Source organism: Drosophila innubila (genome assembly GCF_004354385.1).
Source record: "Drosophila innubila isolate TH190305 chromosome 2L unlocalized genomic scaffold, UK_Dinn_1.0 4_B_2L, whole genome shotgun sequence".
Classification (NCBI taxonomy): domain Eukaryota; kingdom Metazoa; phylum Arthropoda; class Insecta; order Diptera; family Drosophilidae; genus Drosophila; species Drosophila innubila.
The window spans coordinates 23,376,461-23,392,474 of record NW_022995372.1 but is presented as its reverse complement, the minus strand read 5'-3'; the positions used below and the strand labels follow the sequence as shown (position 1 = coordinate 23,392,474).

General features: G+C 36.2%; 1 protein-coding gene and 1 long non-coding RNA gene across 4 annotated transcripts in view; both read left to right on the top strand.

Annotated features, from left to right (window-relative positions):
- Window positions 1–16,014, top strand: part of LOC117779986 (slowpoke-binding protein) — a 40,370-nt gene that overhangs the window by 7,105 nt on the left and 17,251 nt on the right. The window contains exons 3-4 of one of the 3 annotated variants that reach the window (XM_034616348.1): window positions 10,325–10,408; window positions 11,743–11,819. In XM_034616348.1, coding sequence (XP_034472239.1) covers window positions 11,814–11,819 — 6 coding nt within the window. In that variant the 5' untranslated portion in view covers window positions 10,325–10,408; window positions 11,743–11,813. Of the gene's footprint in view, window positions 1–10,324; window positions 10,409–11,742; window positions 11,820–16,014 lie in introns of those variants that run through there. The other 2 variants (XM_034616346.1, XM_034616347.1) reach the window with 2 other exon arrangements.
- LOC117779987 lies at window positions 11,926–12,202 on the top strand. The gene is made up of 2 exons (XR_004617044.1): window positions 11,926–12,126; window positions 12,167–12,202. It is a non-coding gene; the product is annotated as an uncharacterized LOC117779987 (long non-coding RNA).

Here is a 16,014-nt window from a genome sequence, read left to right as displayed (position 1 = left end):
CCTTTGTTCCTGTCTTTCTCTCTCTCTCTCTGGCACGCTTTACATCAGGCTGAATTGGTCAGCGATGCATGGCAGGGCTAAAAGCATTGATATATACACACACACAGACACACAAACACACTGATACACACACATACACTGACCCAGAGGTCAGTTACAATGCGAGTGACATGCATATGCAAATGGCTTTAGGTTATTGTAATTTCTAGCATAATTACTTATCCACAAGATAATAGAAACTGGAGCACACTCATTTCCAATTGGTGTTACCCACAAGCAAAGAGTCAACGTGTCTAAATTTGCATAATCCTGCTGCCAGTGGTAAATAGTATTAGCCCCGTCGGACTTTCCTGTCTCCTCCTGTCTCTTGACTATTTTGTGGATTAGTAGGTGGCACCGCTTCGTTTAATTCTCTGTTGCATTCAAAGTGCATTTAAATGCGCATTTTTATGCCACTTTTATGACTTTCGGGTACATTTATCGCTATCAACCCGTTTGCCCCTTTTATGGCCCTATTAAACGTTGCCTGTATAAACAATTTAAGCATTTTTAATTGACTTAACTGCGGTTTACAAGATGATAGACTTTGTTTCAAGAAAATTTTAGATGAACGACTTGTCATTTACTTGAGTCAAAATCAAAGCAAAGAGGACAGCTGAAATAAATAGTCTTGGTTGCTCTAAACTCACAAAAGGAAAACTAGATAGTCAAGATACAAGATAAAGATAGTCCTATATATATAGTTATGGAGAATACGTGTGTATTTCAATTATGTATACGCAGTGGGGCACGAGATATTGAGTTGGCTTAAGCAATCCATTGTTCCTTTGGCCAATAGACCTTCAATCATTAATCATTTACATATGCGACCTTATTAATTGGATACGTTGCTTACATGCGAACACCTCACTTGTGTGTGTGTCTGTGTGCATATAATATATATGTGTGTGGGTGTGTGTTCGTTTGCGTTGAGTGATTTACGTGCAACGCTTTAAGCGCTTATCCAAGCACAAATTGAATGCAAACACAATCAGCTCTTTAATCATATGTAAATCGTTGTAATTTACGAGTGAGCTTTGACATATTCTATGAGGTGTGGTCGCTTTAGTACCTAAGCACTTGGAGTTTGTATATATGTAACGAAAGGAGTAATCTTAACATGTATATAATACTCAATGATGTTAACTGAGAGTTGGAAAAGCGTAACTATTTATAATAGTTCACATTTATGTTGTTAATAAGCTGGTTTTATTAAAAACTTCAACATTTTTGAAGAATTATGTCCAAAATAATTAATACCTTGAAAAAATTTACCTTGCCTTGATCTTGACTTAATTATGTTCAGTTAACTGATTTTATCTAGGCGATTTTGAAACATTCACAACTTGTTCACTGAAAAATGTTAACCATAACATTGTGATTGGTATTAAAAAATGCATCCCTAAGGCCAAAACAACTGTGGAAGCCTGACTTCAACAACTATGAACTTTTGTTTTGTGAATATTCTAAACAGTGACTCATAATAGTGATATCATATGCCAAGGACACAGCTGTCAGCTACAGAGCAGCTGCAACCAATCAGAAAATAAAAGATTCCAATTTTTCATTGCACGGAGTGTGGTACAATTTCGCTGTATGATGATTGATTTCTGCTAATCTTCAGCCTGAATTGCTGACATGTAAAACAAAAGCGCTGACAACTGTCAACTGACAGTGGGGAATAAATAATCAGAGAAACCTTTCCTATCACTCTATCATCCCATTTACAATCACTGTTGGCATCAGTTTGCGGTTGGCCATAATAGCCAAAAGTACGAAAGCGGCGACCGTAATTGACCATTATCCTGAATATATGTAGGATTCAAGTGTCCTGCGGATGCGGATGCGAATGCTATGTTTGTGCTTAACGCTGTGTGTCAATTGACGTCAGCAGTTTTGTTTAGTTCACTTTCGCTCTCTTCCGCCCCTCACTTTCCGCCCTTTATTTTGGGGCTTTCGTGTCGATCTCCGGCTCCAGCTAATTAACTGCGCGCGGCTCCGACAGGAAATGTGCTAACTGTCAGCCGGATTCGAGTAATTAATCTTTTTACCGGCCTGCTCAAGAAACAGAGCGCGCGTTTTGATGCGAATTTCGCCGGGTTTCCTGAATTTTGTTTGAATAAATGCGAATGTGTGTCAGGGCCGGTTTGAGATTCAGCATCGTCCTTGGAGTGCAACACTTGCAAATTAAATAAAAATATGTATGCATATAAATAATATTCAAATGCCGGTCGGACAATATTTATCACTGGAAGAGCCGACGGGCAAGTAATGTATATAAAAACTGGGACAACATTTCAAATGCGATACGAGAGAATAACAAGCATAGCAAAGGATGGGAGTAAACATGTGGGCAGATATAAATATCAGCAATCTGTATATTTTTGCATTTATCCTATATAGTATATCTAGTAAATAAAAAAAAAATAAAATTTCGAAAGCGATGGAATTCAATTTAATATAAATATTTAAGTAAATGTTCTTCTTTCTTTAAAGAAATATTATAAATTCTCATTAGTTAGTTTTGGCACAGAATTTACCAGAAGTTTTCTTTTCTCAAACGCACACTTTTGGCTTCAGGAGAGCACTATATTATTCCTCTTATTCGTTAGTTGCAACAAAACCTCACATGCCAAAAGCAACTTTTCAATTTTGACAATAACAAAATAACACTAAATTTCGCCGAAGGCTTGGCAAGAGTTTTTTTTGTGGGAAAATTTACTGCCAGGAGATTTCTGTTTTTCGCCGTGCCATAAAATAATAAAAATGTGTTAGTCGTAGTCGCACACACTGGCAACTCAAAGAGATTTCTGCTGAATTCAATTTGGTGTGTCGACAAAAAAACCCACACACACAAACACACACACCGAATATCGTCAACAAGGATATGAGGCGCCATCAAGCCCAAAGCCCAGGACGCAAGACACAAAATCGAGAGGAACTGCGGACGACAGGACACGCCGTCCTCAGCCCAGCTGACAGCACAGAGCTGTCATTTTATTAAAAATAAATTTGATCAACACTTTGTTTGTTCGGTTTGAATACGCGTGTTATTCGATATCTATGTATATACAACTTGTATTTACTTATTTGTGGCATGAATGTACATGTGAAATCGAATATAAATATGAATAATTCTACATCCACTTAACCTGCATATTGAACATTAAAATTGCCAACAATAAAATTGTTCAAAAATAAAACCTTTTTTTTAATTGAAATTTATATATTTGCATAAACAGATTGAAATAATATTTCGTGGAGTAGTTAAATTTAAAATTTAATAATGTTATGAAAGAGAATGCATTGAAAGGAACAGCTTAAATTCACAGACAAAATTCATTCATAAAAAATATTTTTGAATGTGTATTTGTTTTCTTCATCTCTGTCTCTCTTTTATTATATCTGACGTAGCAGCTTTAACTCTACATTCCCTTAAAATTGAATATCATGTCATTTTTAAATTAATTTCTATGAACTAGTATATAATAACGTATTTTTGTTTACTGAAACAATTAATTAAAAAATTCGAATTTTTCATCCCATTGACAATATTTATTTGTCCATTTCCATTTATCTCCCAGACCAAGCCATAAAATATGTATAATAATACCTAAACTCCACCGACATCATTAATCAATCAATATGTTATATAGTCTATTAGAAATATATTTTATCAATATTTTCCATCAGTTGATTTAACAATGTATATCAACAAATTTTTTTTTATTACTTTCTCATTGATTCTCTCAGTTGATAAAACATATTTTAGATAATTGAAATAAATATTTTTTTTTAAAAAGACTTCTGTAAGATCATGCTTTTAAGGAATACCTGACAAATTTCATGTTAGCTGACAGATGGCAACGCCAAAACAACAAGTTTACAGCACCTCACCAATGAGTTGGCAGTACTCAAGAGACTCACTGAGAAACTTGATTAAAGTTCTTATCTTAGTTAAGGTAGAAGTTGCAGCCTTAAGCCCAAAGTTGTGGCAACAATTTGGCCTTGGCTAATGTGTTTCGAAGTTGTCAGTATGTTAAGAAACAAAATGCCAAAAGGCATACTCTCTACCGCTCACCTCTGCAGTTGGCAATTATATAAGCCACCTGCCATATATATAAACACATAGTTGTGCAATCAAACAGACCGTAAATAATCAACGAAAAAGAGGAAGAGAAAAAAAAATTGTTGAAACATCGCGGACGGCTTGTCACGACGACAGCAGGAGCCAAAAATTTACGAGTGCTACGTATATCGACACAACAACAACAACGTTTATAATACTCAACAGCGAAGGCAAAAACCATGTCCAGGCGGAGCTTCTACGCCGGACAATGGTCAATGGTTCGTTGGAACGGTTGATGGTGAATGTTGATGAGTCAGAGGACACGGTTACCGCTTGCACTTCCGCTGCAGCAGGCACACATCCTCCCCCGTTCCCCTGGCCCAACTCTGTGCTTTTATTACATCCGGCAGCTGGTGCGGTTTTGAGGACACGGACACGGACACGAACATGAACGCGTAACCTCGGAAAGGAGTCGACGATGACGAGTCCGAGTTCACAACATTGACAACGAGTACGTGATTAGCACGTACCACAATAAAATCGTATTTGAAATCGTTCATATTATAAGATATGTGCTCAGAACTCTTATCGGACAGAACCGACAATGAGGGCGCATCTTATCTGACACAACCCACAAACAAACACACACGCACACACCCCCACACACTCTGAGTGTATTGTGTGAGAAGAGCACTTGGTATGACTTGACTCAGATAACAACATTCTTGACCTGCCGCACACTCAACCCGAATTCGATTTCAATTCCGTTTACGATCCCACATCCGCCTCCGTACGTACGGCGTACGTAGCTAAAAATTAAAGACGTCGTTAGAGATGGCATCGTGCTTGTGTATAGTGATGAAATAAGAACGTGAAAGTAACTCTAGATGTCGGGATATGTTTAGTATCTATCTCTAGGATTCATGTTGCTTTTATACCCTGAGCCCATTGAAAACGCCCTGAGCCCATTGAACGCGTCGATTTCAGATACCATAAGAGCTAGAGACTTCAAACTTGGTATGTAGGTTCCTGGATACCATAGGCAGATCAAGTTTGTTTTTATTTTTGGATCGGACCACTATATCATATAGCTGCCATAGAAACGATACATCGAAAATGAAGTTTTAGTATGAAAAAGTTTTTTGTTTGTTGAGATATCAGAACCAAACTGAACATCCTGACCAAGTTTGGTTAAAATCGGTCCACTATTTCATATAGCTGCCATAGGAACGTTACATCGAAAATGAAGTTTTAGTATGGAAAAGTTTTTTGTTTTTTGAGACATCTTTACCAAATTGATAGAATATGAACTTAACTTGGTTTTGTCTATCCTGGCCGAAGTTCGTTGAAATCGGGCGACTATATCATATAGCTGTCATAGGACCGATCGGTCAAAAATCAACTTTAAGTGCGAAAATTTTTTTGTTTTTTGAGATATTTTATCCAAGCTGTAAGAATATACATTTAAGTTGGTTTTTTACATTCTGACCAAATTTGGTTTAATTTGGTTCCATATATCATATAGTTGCCATAGGAACAATTGGTCGAAAATCAACTTTTATAAAAAATACATGGGCTCAGGGTATCCTACTGTCGAGCGTGCTCGACTGTAGCCGCACCTCACCGCGAGCGAAGCGAGCATGGGGCGGAGCCCCCTTCTTCTTTATTATTTAAAAAAATAAAGAGGGCGGCACATGACCATCTCTAGAAGACTACTCAACACAGTCACGAGCACGACACGCATGCAACTCATGAACTCACAATTAAAAAGCATTTGATTTGTTACCTGTGCATAACACAGTTTATTTATTTAATTTCACGCTTCTTTTTTTGTCTGTTCCACCGCCAAACATTGCGTATTGATAAATTTTATTGATTCAATTTTAATTGCATCGTTTAAAGAACACATTTCATTAATCTTAGCTTGCTTTCAATTGCATTAAAATTCTTCTCCGCTCTTTTATCACTTGATTTAGTTATATTTTATGTGTGGACAAATTTGATATATACGTTGTTGAAAGTTTAAAAGAATTTACATACTTTTCTTTGGTAATAGGCGGCGTCCATTTTCAGTGCAGACTTGTGCGGAACTGACATATTGTTCTGGGCTCAAACAAAGAAACCAACGCTTCTGGCCATTTCTATTTCTCTTTGCCATGGTCATTATCATTGTCAGTTGTTTCCATTTCAAGCAGACACAGAGTAGACGGAAATAATACAAAATATTTGTCTGCGATTTCAACAAAACCAACGCAATATTTGTTAGACTAAGTGCACTTATTGGGGGCATTCAGCAGGTAATTCAATCAGTAATCGCTCCTTTACTTGTGATCAATCAGTAATCAGTACCTGCTAAATGACATGATACTTTTTTATAAAAACGTGGCAACTACATGCCGTAACAAAAATGCATTTATTTACTTTTCGATATTTAAAAATAATGCATCAATCACATTTGGACTAATTTTGCAAATATATATTTATTTAAGTCAAGAATTGTAACCAAGAACACATAATAGCAACTCGAAAACTGTTGTTTATCGCTTAGTATCAGTAATCAGTATCATGTATCACACTATTTGTACGATACATTTATTGTGATACCGATACTTGATTTTGATTTGATTTTTTATAAAAACTGAAAGATCCAGTATCAAATTTCAAGTGTTGTCTTACACTAATTACGGTATAGGGAGTCAAATAAAATTTAATAAATGAGGTTTAAAATTTTCATTATAAACGAAACCAAGATCCACAGAAAACAATTTTTTTTTTATAAATTGTTGTCCAATTTGGCATGATTTTTACATATATATAACAGATTTGTACTTATGTATGCATGTATTTTATCAAGATAAATGAAAGTGAATTTTTAAATTATTTGGAAAATATTTGAAAAAATGTACCGAAACCGTACCAGTATAACTGTTTTTTTTCAAACTTGAAGATTACTTATATTAACCCAATTTTAATTCATCTGAAACAAAACCAATTTCTGCAGTTCTTGAAACTATATTAAATATGGCCACTTTATGCACTTAGTTAGCTTCATTGCCTTTCTAATTTCTCTGTTTAATTCCAAATCAATTCGTAACAGGCTTTGAATTTCCACTTATAGCACAATACTGTAAGTAAGTGTCATGAAATTTGATGCCGGACAGAAATTCGATGGGCGTTTATCAAAGCCCCAGGCAAGTAGAGCGTTAATTAATGTTATTAACTAATCACTCAAGTGTAATGTCCTTCTAATTTATGTCGAAAATGGCAGGCAACAAACCCAAATGCCACGCCCCGTGTGTGCGCACGAAATTGAGCGTTTTGTAAGGACAAAAAGTTCTTGTTTTTTTTTTCGCCACGAAATTATGACCTTACACGCAACGCAGCTGCGAAGTATGCCACAAAAGTTTGAACGCTAGTGAAGCCATCAAATTTGAGGTGGGTTCTACTTTTCAGTCACACTCTTGCCCATGGGAGAAAGTTGATTTGGCTGGCGTCGGAGCAAATCACGTCAAGTGATGATAAATGAACCCACGCTGCATGCGACACAGTTTTCGATCAGCTGCAGTTGGTGCCACACTCCCATTTCAAGCACAAGCTTGGCGTACGCTGCGTATGAGTAATTTAGTGTGTGCGCCCGCATTTCAGTTTGTGCGCGGAGTGTTTGATATACCGCATTATTGACATTTTTATTAGGCCACTTTTCGCCGATAAAGCAAACTTGTTAATTCGTGGCATATGCTTAATATTTGCCCCTATTTCCCTAACTCCCTGTCACATTCAATTGTCAAACCTATGCAGATACTCAAGTCGCACTCACACATTCACAGCCATTCAAATATTTTGTGGTGTGAATAACGGGGCATAACTTGATGCAAATTGCCAACTGGGGAATTCTTGTTGTTCTTGTTGTTTTGGGAAATTTTTGCCCCTGCTGTTGTTGTTCTTGTGGTTGCTGTTAATATTGTCGGCTCACAATTTGATTACAATTTGGCGTTCCGTAATTTTTGTGTTATGCACGACACTTTGCGATTGCTTCTGTTCTGTTTTGCATTCCATTTCCATGTTAAATTTGTTTAATTGCTTTGCGGTTATTTTTATATGAATTGCAACAAAAACGAACCAAGAAAATGTTAATTACTTTATGGTAACTGTAAGTAATTGAAGTGCGCGATGTAATCCGAATTGAGAACTATCTATGAAAAAGAGAGGAGGTTCTTATATACAAATATACATTTATTATAAAGATGAATAATAATTCAAGACTTTCAAAATTTAAACAAAATAAATTAATAAATCTTAACAATGAACATTCATCATCTATGTGTACACTTGTATAAAACAAAAAGTAAATGTTTTAACTGGTTGACTGCCTGACTGATTGATTGACAACTAACCCATAAGGCTTAGGATGTTGATTCTAATTTATTTTGTTAGCGATTCAGCAACAACTACAGGGGAAAATGCCGTAAATAATTGAATTGTGGCTCAGATTTTTTCAATAACAAAACAATTCTCTAGGTAGTATTGTGTTAGTATTATTATGAGTATTTACTTTATTTTAATTTACAAGAAAATTGAAATGTCAATTGTATTATAGCTTATAGAAAGTCCAGCCCCAAGGCATTAAAATCTATTTCAATACTCTGTTTCAAAGACACTACACACTTTAAGATATAAGGATAATAATACCCTTTGCCAGGCTTTGTCTAGTGGAATTTAAATTAAATCCAAGCTTAACAGTCAATTGACTTATTTTTTGATGGCCACTTGCTTATAGCGAAAGTTCAAAAAGGTATGCAATTATCTATGGGCTTAAATTATGTGTAAGCTGCCGTGAAATTAATCAAAATAAGTTAAGAAACTTGGCAGTATCTGTCATATCTGCATACATCTCCAGTGAATTATTATGAGCGGGGTCCGCAAAATTTACTGTTCTCCTTGTTTCTTCTCTTGTGGGAGCAGCTCCTTCAACGTGTGTCCATTGGCATAAGTTCAAAGTTCAGGCGTGTGCCGAGCGATGCGACACGAAACCTAGAACATGACTGGCATTTCCGAGACTAAATCAACAGTTTGCCATTTGCTCATCTGCTGCTCACGTTGTGTAAATGCCAAAAGCGAGTAAAAGTCAAAAATGTTATCCCTCCGTTTGTTTCCACTCTCTTCATACTTTCAACATCCTCTGTACCTTTGCCTGTCATATTTGCATTGCAAAGCTTCATGCTTATAATGATAATTGTGCAGGCATCGCACTGAACATGAACATGATCTCGTAAATCAAACGCAATGATTTCCCTTAGCCAAACCTCACCTTGTTGGACCTCCAGCTGAGCTCGGTGCTTGTCCCGAAATTAAGTGCTCTTGAAATGCGATGAGGGAAGCTAATCTGTCGGCTCATTCAATCAACAGGAGTGTCGATTTTAGTGCCATTGTTTGCATCCTGGCAATTATATTTAGTAAAACAAATCAATGAAATGTAATGACTCGGATATTAATGTACACATTAATATAATTAATGTACTATTATTATTGATCCACTAAGAGAGCCATAGAGTGTTGTTAACTAGTTTCATGAGTACACTTTCATTTGCTGAAAATTACTTGATTTCAGATTTCAGAAAAATTCCTCATATATGATATAAATGACGGATTGACGAATTGTCGATGTAACCAGGCTAAAAATAATATATTTATATTCAGCAAAAGTATAATCTATATACTGGAGGCAGATCCTTAACCAAATATATATATTTCATATATTTTGGCGATACAACTATTTGCCTCTCAGCACAAAAGAACTTGAAACCAGAAAAAATGTATAAGTACAATATTAAACTATTAAGAAGTAGATATAAATAAAGCTATAATAAAGAACTATTCAAATATATTCGTGTGTTAACCACACGTTGTATATTAAAGTAGACATTGCAGAGATGTCTACAATATAACGCCTGGTCAAGAACTTTCTTTATTTGGATTCATAATAAACCAATTCCATAAATTGTTTACATGTCTAACTTATTCAACTAAGACCAAATAAAATGCATATGCTAAATTAAAATGCTAAGATTAAATTAAAGCCATATGCAGCATTTGAATGTTAATGAAGCTTCTTCTACTTTGTTGTTGTTGACTTAAGAACTTGTAAATTAATCAAAGTTTGTGTATTAATTTTCGTATTGGTTTTCCTCTTGCTTTTCCATTTCCAATGTCATACAGCAGACCCACTGTGACGTGCATAAATGAAAGGAACGTGCGATGCAACTGAATCCAAGCAAACATACTGAAACGCACTACTGGATTGTGAGTATGGCCTTGAACTTTACTTTATTCCATAGTATTTATTGTTTTTATTATAATATTCACGAGTGCAATGATGACTACAAAAAATCGTAAAGTTTATAGAGGTCCAACTTCGAGACTTTCTCCACAATTATGGCGCCATTAATATTTGAGAAAAAAAGGACTGCGATTCGCTGCCAAAGTGCGGATGGCAGGATGCAGGATCATATAGTCGAAAAAGGCTAACGTTGCATTGTTCTTGGCCAAAATCGGATTGGCAGGCTGCCAGTAACAGTCAGAAGGACTTCTCCAGCCACCGGAAGAGCAGGAGCTGAATTGAGTTGAGATGAGAGGGGGAAAAGACAAAAGCCGACTAGCAAAATGTCTGCAAACACACACACACACACACATACAAGAACTGGCGATAGAATTTTATTGTACTGAAATTGTTGGAAAATTACAAATTGCCGAGCACAACTCCGTGCCCTGAACCCCTTGCCAACCCGTTGACATATGCCAGACTGCTTTTGATGGTTTCATTTAGCGGCTTTTTACCATGCAATATTCATTTTGTGTGTCTGCTGGATTTCAATGGAAACTGTGCTAAATATAATGGTTATTTTAGAGTCCAATGCACTTAATTAACTGCTCGAAGATTTTCCGGTTTCCGAGTATCCTGTTGCAATTTATTATTGTATGATGCTCGTATAAACTGAGTAGAGAGATTATGACATGTTTATCTTGTTCTATTCTGAACTGAATTCAATAAATCATCTGGGGGCCTGGGTCACAATGATTCGACTCCAACTGATTTCTACGGCCATGTCACTTCTTGGCCTGGCTAAGATCCAAAATGCCAATGCAATTGACATATCGGGCAGCAAAATTGATGATGTCTACTGCCTGAATACCAAAAAACTTTCAATAGATTTCTTGCCTCAACTCATACTTGTAAATTGACCTGGTGTCAAATGGCTTAAAACCCCTTTTCTTTTGGTCTGACAAAAAAAAAAAAACTTTAACAAAAAAGCGAGAAGGCGTAGCTTTATGTGTAAGACTTAATGAACTCTATAAATTTGCTTTAAAGCTGTTAAGTGATTTAATGACATTTCGGAATCGACTTTAATTTAAAGCAATCAACCAAGCGTATTCAATTAAATTGATGAAGCAACTGAATACGCTAAATATTAATGGAATAGAGTTGGAAAAACTTGAAACTAAGAAAAGGACCAAGCATTAATCACAAATTCAAATTTATTATTTCTGTTTAACATATATATCTGTTTATCTTTTTACTTAAAACCAATACACAACATTTATTTTATTTCTAAATAATTTTTATCAAATCTTTTTAGACCCTTTTTTGGTGTGCCTTGGGAGGCTTAATATTGGGTGGAATCGTTGTCATCTCATACTGGATAAGACGATGCAGGTATGTATATAGTTTTAAAACTTTACAAATGACATCAAGTATTATGAAAATTACATCAAGCAGAACCTTATTCAATTAGAGCGAGTTCTACGCAGTTTAACAAGGACTAGAAAACTATAGTTTTATTTTTTTGTGAAATATTTCAAATTGTCATCGCACTAAGTCTCGCAGCACGTGACTGTCAAAGTCCCCAAGTGAAAAAGGGGAGCAGACAACGTGCAAGCTGACGAATAGACAAAGGGGTAGAATATGGGGGAATGCGTTCTTAAAAGGCCTACGGCCATGACAATAAGCCCCACGTGCAGTGGTTGAAGCAGGGATGGGCATTCCAGTGCATTCAAAAACAGGCGCCGAGCGACAGAAAAAGACGGAGAGGGAGAGAGGGAGAGAGAGAGAGAGCTGGGACGACATTAGAAAAGACAAAAGCTGTCACTCGGTTGGACTGAAAGCCAACTGAATAATTCAAGTCGGCAATTGGACTTGCTATGAGCAATTAAGTTAATGATGCAAGGTCACTGGAAGTGCTCGCCCCTTCCCTCTCCATTAAAGAAAACAGCGGGGGGAAAAAAAGAATGTACAATACTTGTCCGGCAGCCAAGAGTGACGCAGTTGACATTCAAGCCGCCCTGGGGGGATGGGTCTGCGGTGACCACTAAGAGCACCGCCGAGGGGCCTATTACGATGGTTGGCGCCAGCTCGTCCCTACACACTCACACACACACACACACACACACAACACGCCTATCAATTTATTAAAGAGAGACGCACAAAAGGACAACTGTAGTGTGCGTTTGTATTTAGTTTCCCTTCGTCTGCGTTTTATTTCGTTTCGGTTTTTGTGAGTGAGTTCACGCGAAGCTAAAGGCCAACGCGTCGCATACGTTATATACTTATAAAAACAACATACATACTAACATATACGAGTCTGTATGAAAAACTTTTCCAATTTTCATATGGAACACACAAATAGGAAACAGCAAACAGCAAACGAACAAACAAACTGAAATATTTGCATACAAACGAATGTCCTGCCATCAAAATGTGTGCCCTTTACACACACACATCTGTATGTACTACGTGTACAGGTCATAGCATTAAGTGGGGAAATTTTCAGTTGTGGTGAAGGGCAGCAGAGGTAAACGTTGAGTCGTTGAGCGGGTCATGATTAATGTGTCACGAAGTGGACATCGCGATTCTTTGTGGCTGACATGGCACAGTGGAACCAATTAACTTAATAAATATAAAGCGTTTGTTAGTTTATTGAGCTAATAACCAAATAAGTTTATTGAACTGTATTTAAGATGACTTTACATTATAAATATTTTACTACTAAATACGAGCGTTATTTGAAAGCTTAAGTAAATTAACAATTGTAGGATGTGTTTGAAAATAAAATAAACCAGTTTTAACTGCGCCATAAAATTATAAAAAGTTAAATTATTAATAAATAAATAAAAGTAAAGTAAAATTTCTTTTAAGGTTACCTCTTTTTTTTACAAGCAGTAGAAATTATTATTATTTTTGAGTATAAAAATGGTAAATAGCTATGCAGTGAATTTTCGACTTTAAAATCACATTAAACTCCCTCCTAAAAATTTACACAACAATTATCAAGTTGACAAACTCATTTTTCTAATTGATCACCCAGCTCAGTACCTCTTCCCTTAGCAATAACAACATATTAGCTGACTAATATTTTGCATAGCTAATTTCTTTGTTCGATAAGTATTTAAAGAGATAAGTATTTATTTCAATAAGCATACATTTATGTGAATTCCACTGTGCATAATGTATGTGATCGATCAAAGCAATTAAATTTGATTAACTCATGCCCATGCTCTGTGTGGTACAGGGCTAAATTATTCATTGTTATCCCATTGTCAATACAAACAAGCTGACATGCCGAGCTCAGCATGAATGCTATGAGTATGTTGGGAGAGTGGCTGCTAGGTCGTGGGTCAAATGAAGACGAGCAAATATAAAATGGCATGGAAACTGTCAGTGGCATCAACGACGACAACAACACAGAATGGGAGAGAGAGAGAGGGGGGGAGGGATATATACAACTGAGTCAGTTGGAAATTGTCATAAAAATTAAAAATCAATTTTTATAATCCAGTTAGAGGGGCGGTAGACAGACGTAGAAGCAAAGGCGAGCCACAACACAAATACAGAGAGACCTGGCTGATATGAGGCACGCAAACATATATTGTAGAAACCACCCACAATATATATACACACACACACACACACACACACACACACACACACACACAAGAATGAGTAGTCAACCAGCTAGACACACAGACGGTTGGCGCGTTGGACGTCGACGTTGGACTGGAATAAAAAGAATTTCATAGTTTTCGCTTTAACCGAAACGATGTTCGAAATTTACCTTCATTAACAGACGACCCGACGAACCGCGTGGTCGCGTTTATTTTACGGCTCCAACAGCTCCAACGCCTGACTTCTAACAGCAAAAATTTACCGTGCGTGCTTAAAACTTGTGTCGACAAAAGTTGAAGTTGTGAAAAAGTTTTTCCACCGAGTGTTAATCCGTTGAGACGGCTTCTCCTCCCAAAAAAAAAAGATACTTGAAGAGTTAATTAAAAATTAATTTCGATTTTCGTGTAATTTTCGTAAGAATATTAAATGACTGCTACGCCAATGAAGCGATCGTTAACTATGCTCATGATGATAATTACAAAATGATGATGATGGAGTAAACTCGGCAGGTGCATGTTTTTAAGTGTTTGTTTGCCGAATTGCGTTGCAAACTAATCACCAGTCTAGCAAATTGGAATTTCTAGACTTTCCCTCCATTTTGCCAAAGTTGACTTACAAACTACAAAATATCATTATTTTTTTATGTGCAATTGAATTTTTGGCCTTTTGGCATTTCGTTGGCGGCTTGATTAAGTAAAACGAGTTGTGGTAATGAAAGTGGCTTACGTGCCTTGCGGTCTTTTCCGATTGACGTAAAAAAGAAAATGAAATAAAATTTGAATATGCCAGCAACCAAGAAATTTTTATAGATATAAAGTACTTAACTTTTGATCTCAATAATATTGAGATAATCATCGTAGTGAAAATTAGGTTCGAAATATTTGAAAAACTTAAAGTATTAAAGTAGTAAGAACTTTAATATAGTCAAAATAATAACATTCTTTTAATAATTAAATAATTATAACAAAATCATAATCGGTGGGCAAATTGAATCTGCTTAAAATTACAAATGGAGGTCGCTAATTAGGAAAATATAAACAACTCCAAGAAAACAGAAAAAATTCTATGTATAATACGAGCCAAAATGTATAGTCATACCAATATTTATCGTTATCGTAGGGGATTTTATCGCAGAACTATCTCTATTTATAAAATGATATGTGACTAAGGTCAATAATTTTCCTTAATTCTTCAAAAGCTCGGCAAAGTTAAATAAGAATTAGAATTGTGTAGGTTGAACTAATTCCGATTAATACCAGTAGGTAGAATGACAATAGAAAAAGCACAAGCAATTGTAAATAATACGACACCAATCTATACAAATAAGAAAGAAATAAAAAAGAAAAAGCATTTGATCAGAAAATTCACGTACAAGTTGAGACTCGACGCGATGTGGATTATGAAATATGAAACGCTCGTTAATTTCATCACACTTTGCTCCGCCTGTCTATCGCATTGAAGAAAATCGCGTTCGTGCCACAAACAAATTGACAATTTAATTTGCAGTGGTACAACAAAGTGACAGGATAATGCAATAATCGAAATGGCTATAAACTCGTATACATCCTGACATTGTGCCTTTTGACTTTCACCAGCCAAGCAGGCAATTCGTGTGTGAGCAATTACAAAGAAATGGTCGGCTGGCACGGACAAAAGGACAGACGAGTGCAATCCGCCTGGAAAAATAGAAATTGATTCAAGAATTTACTTGCCACACGCCGCTTGCCGCTTGTCGTTTGCAACATGACAGCCAAACGAGCAAAATGGAATGCGAGCAACTCACGACGCACACACCTGGTGCAAAAAGTAAAGAAGGAAAGACAAGACAAAAGACAGCACATAAGATAATCAATAAGCCTAAAAAAAACCAGCAAAGGCATTGCAAATGTCGACCATTTCGCGCGCCCGATTAGATAAATGTTAGCATTGGCTGGGAGCAGTTGATTGCAACAACATTAAAATCAATGCA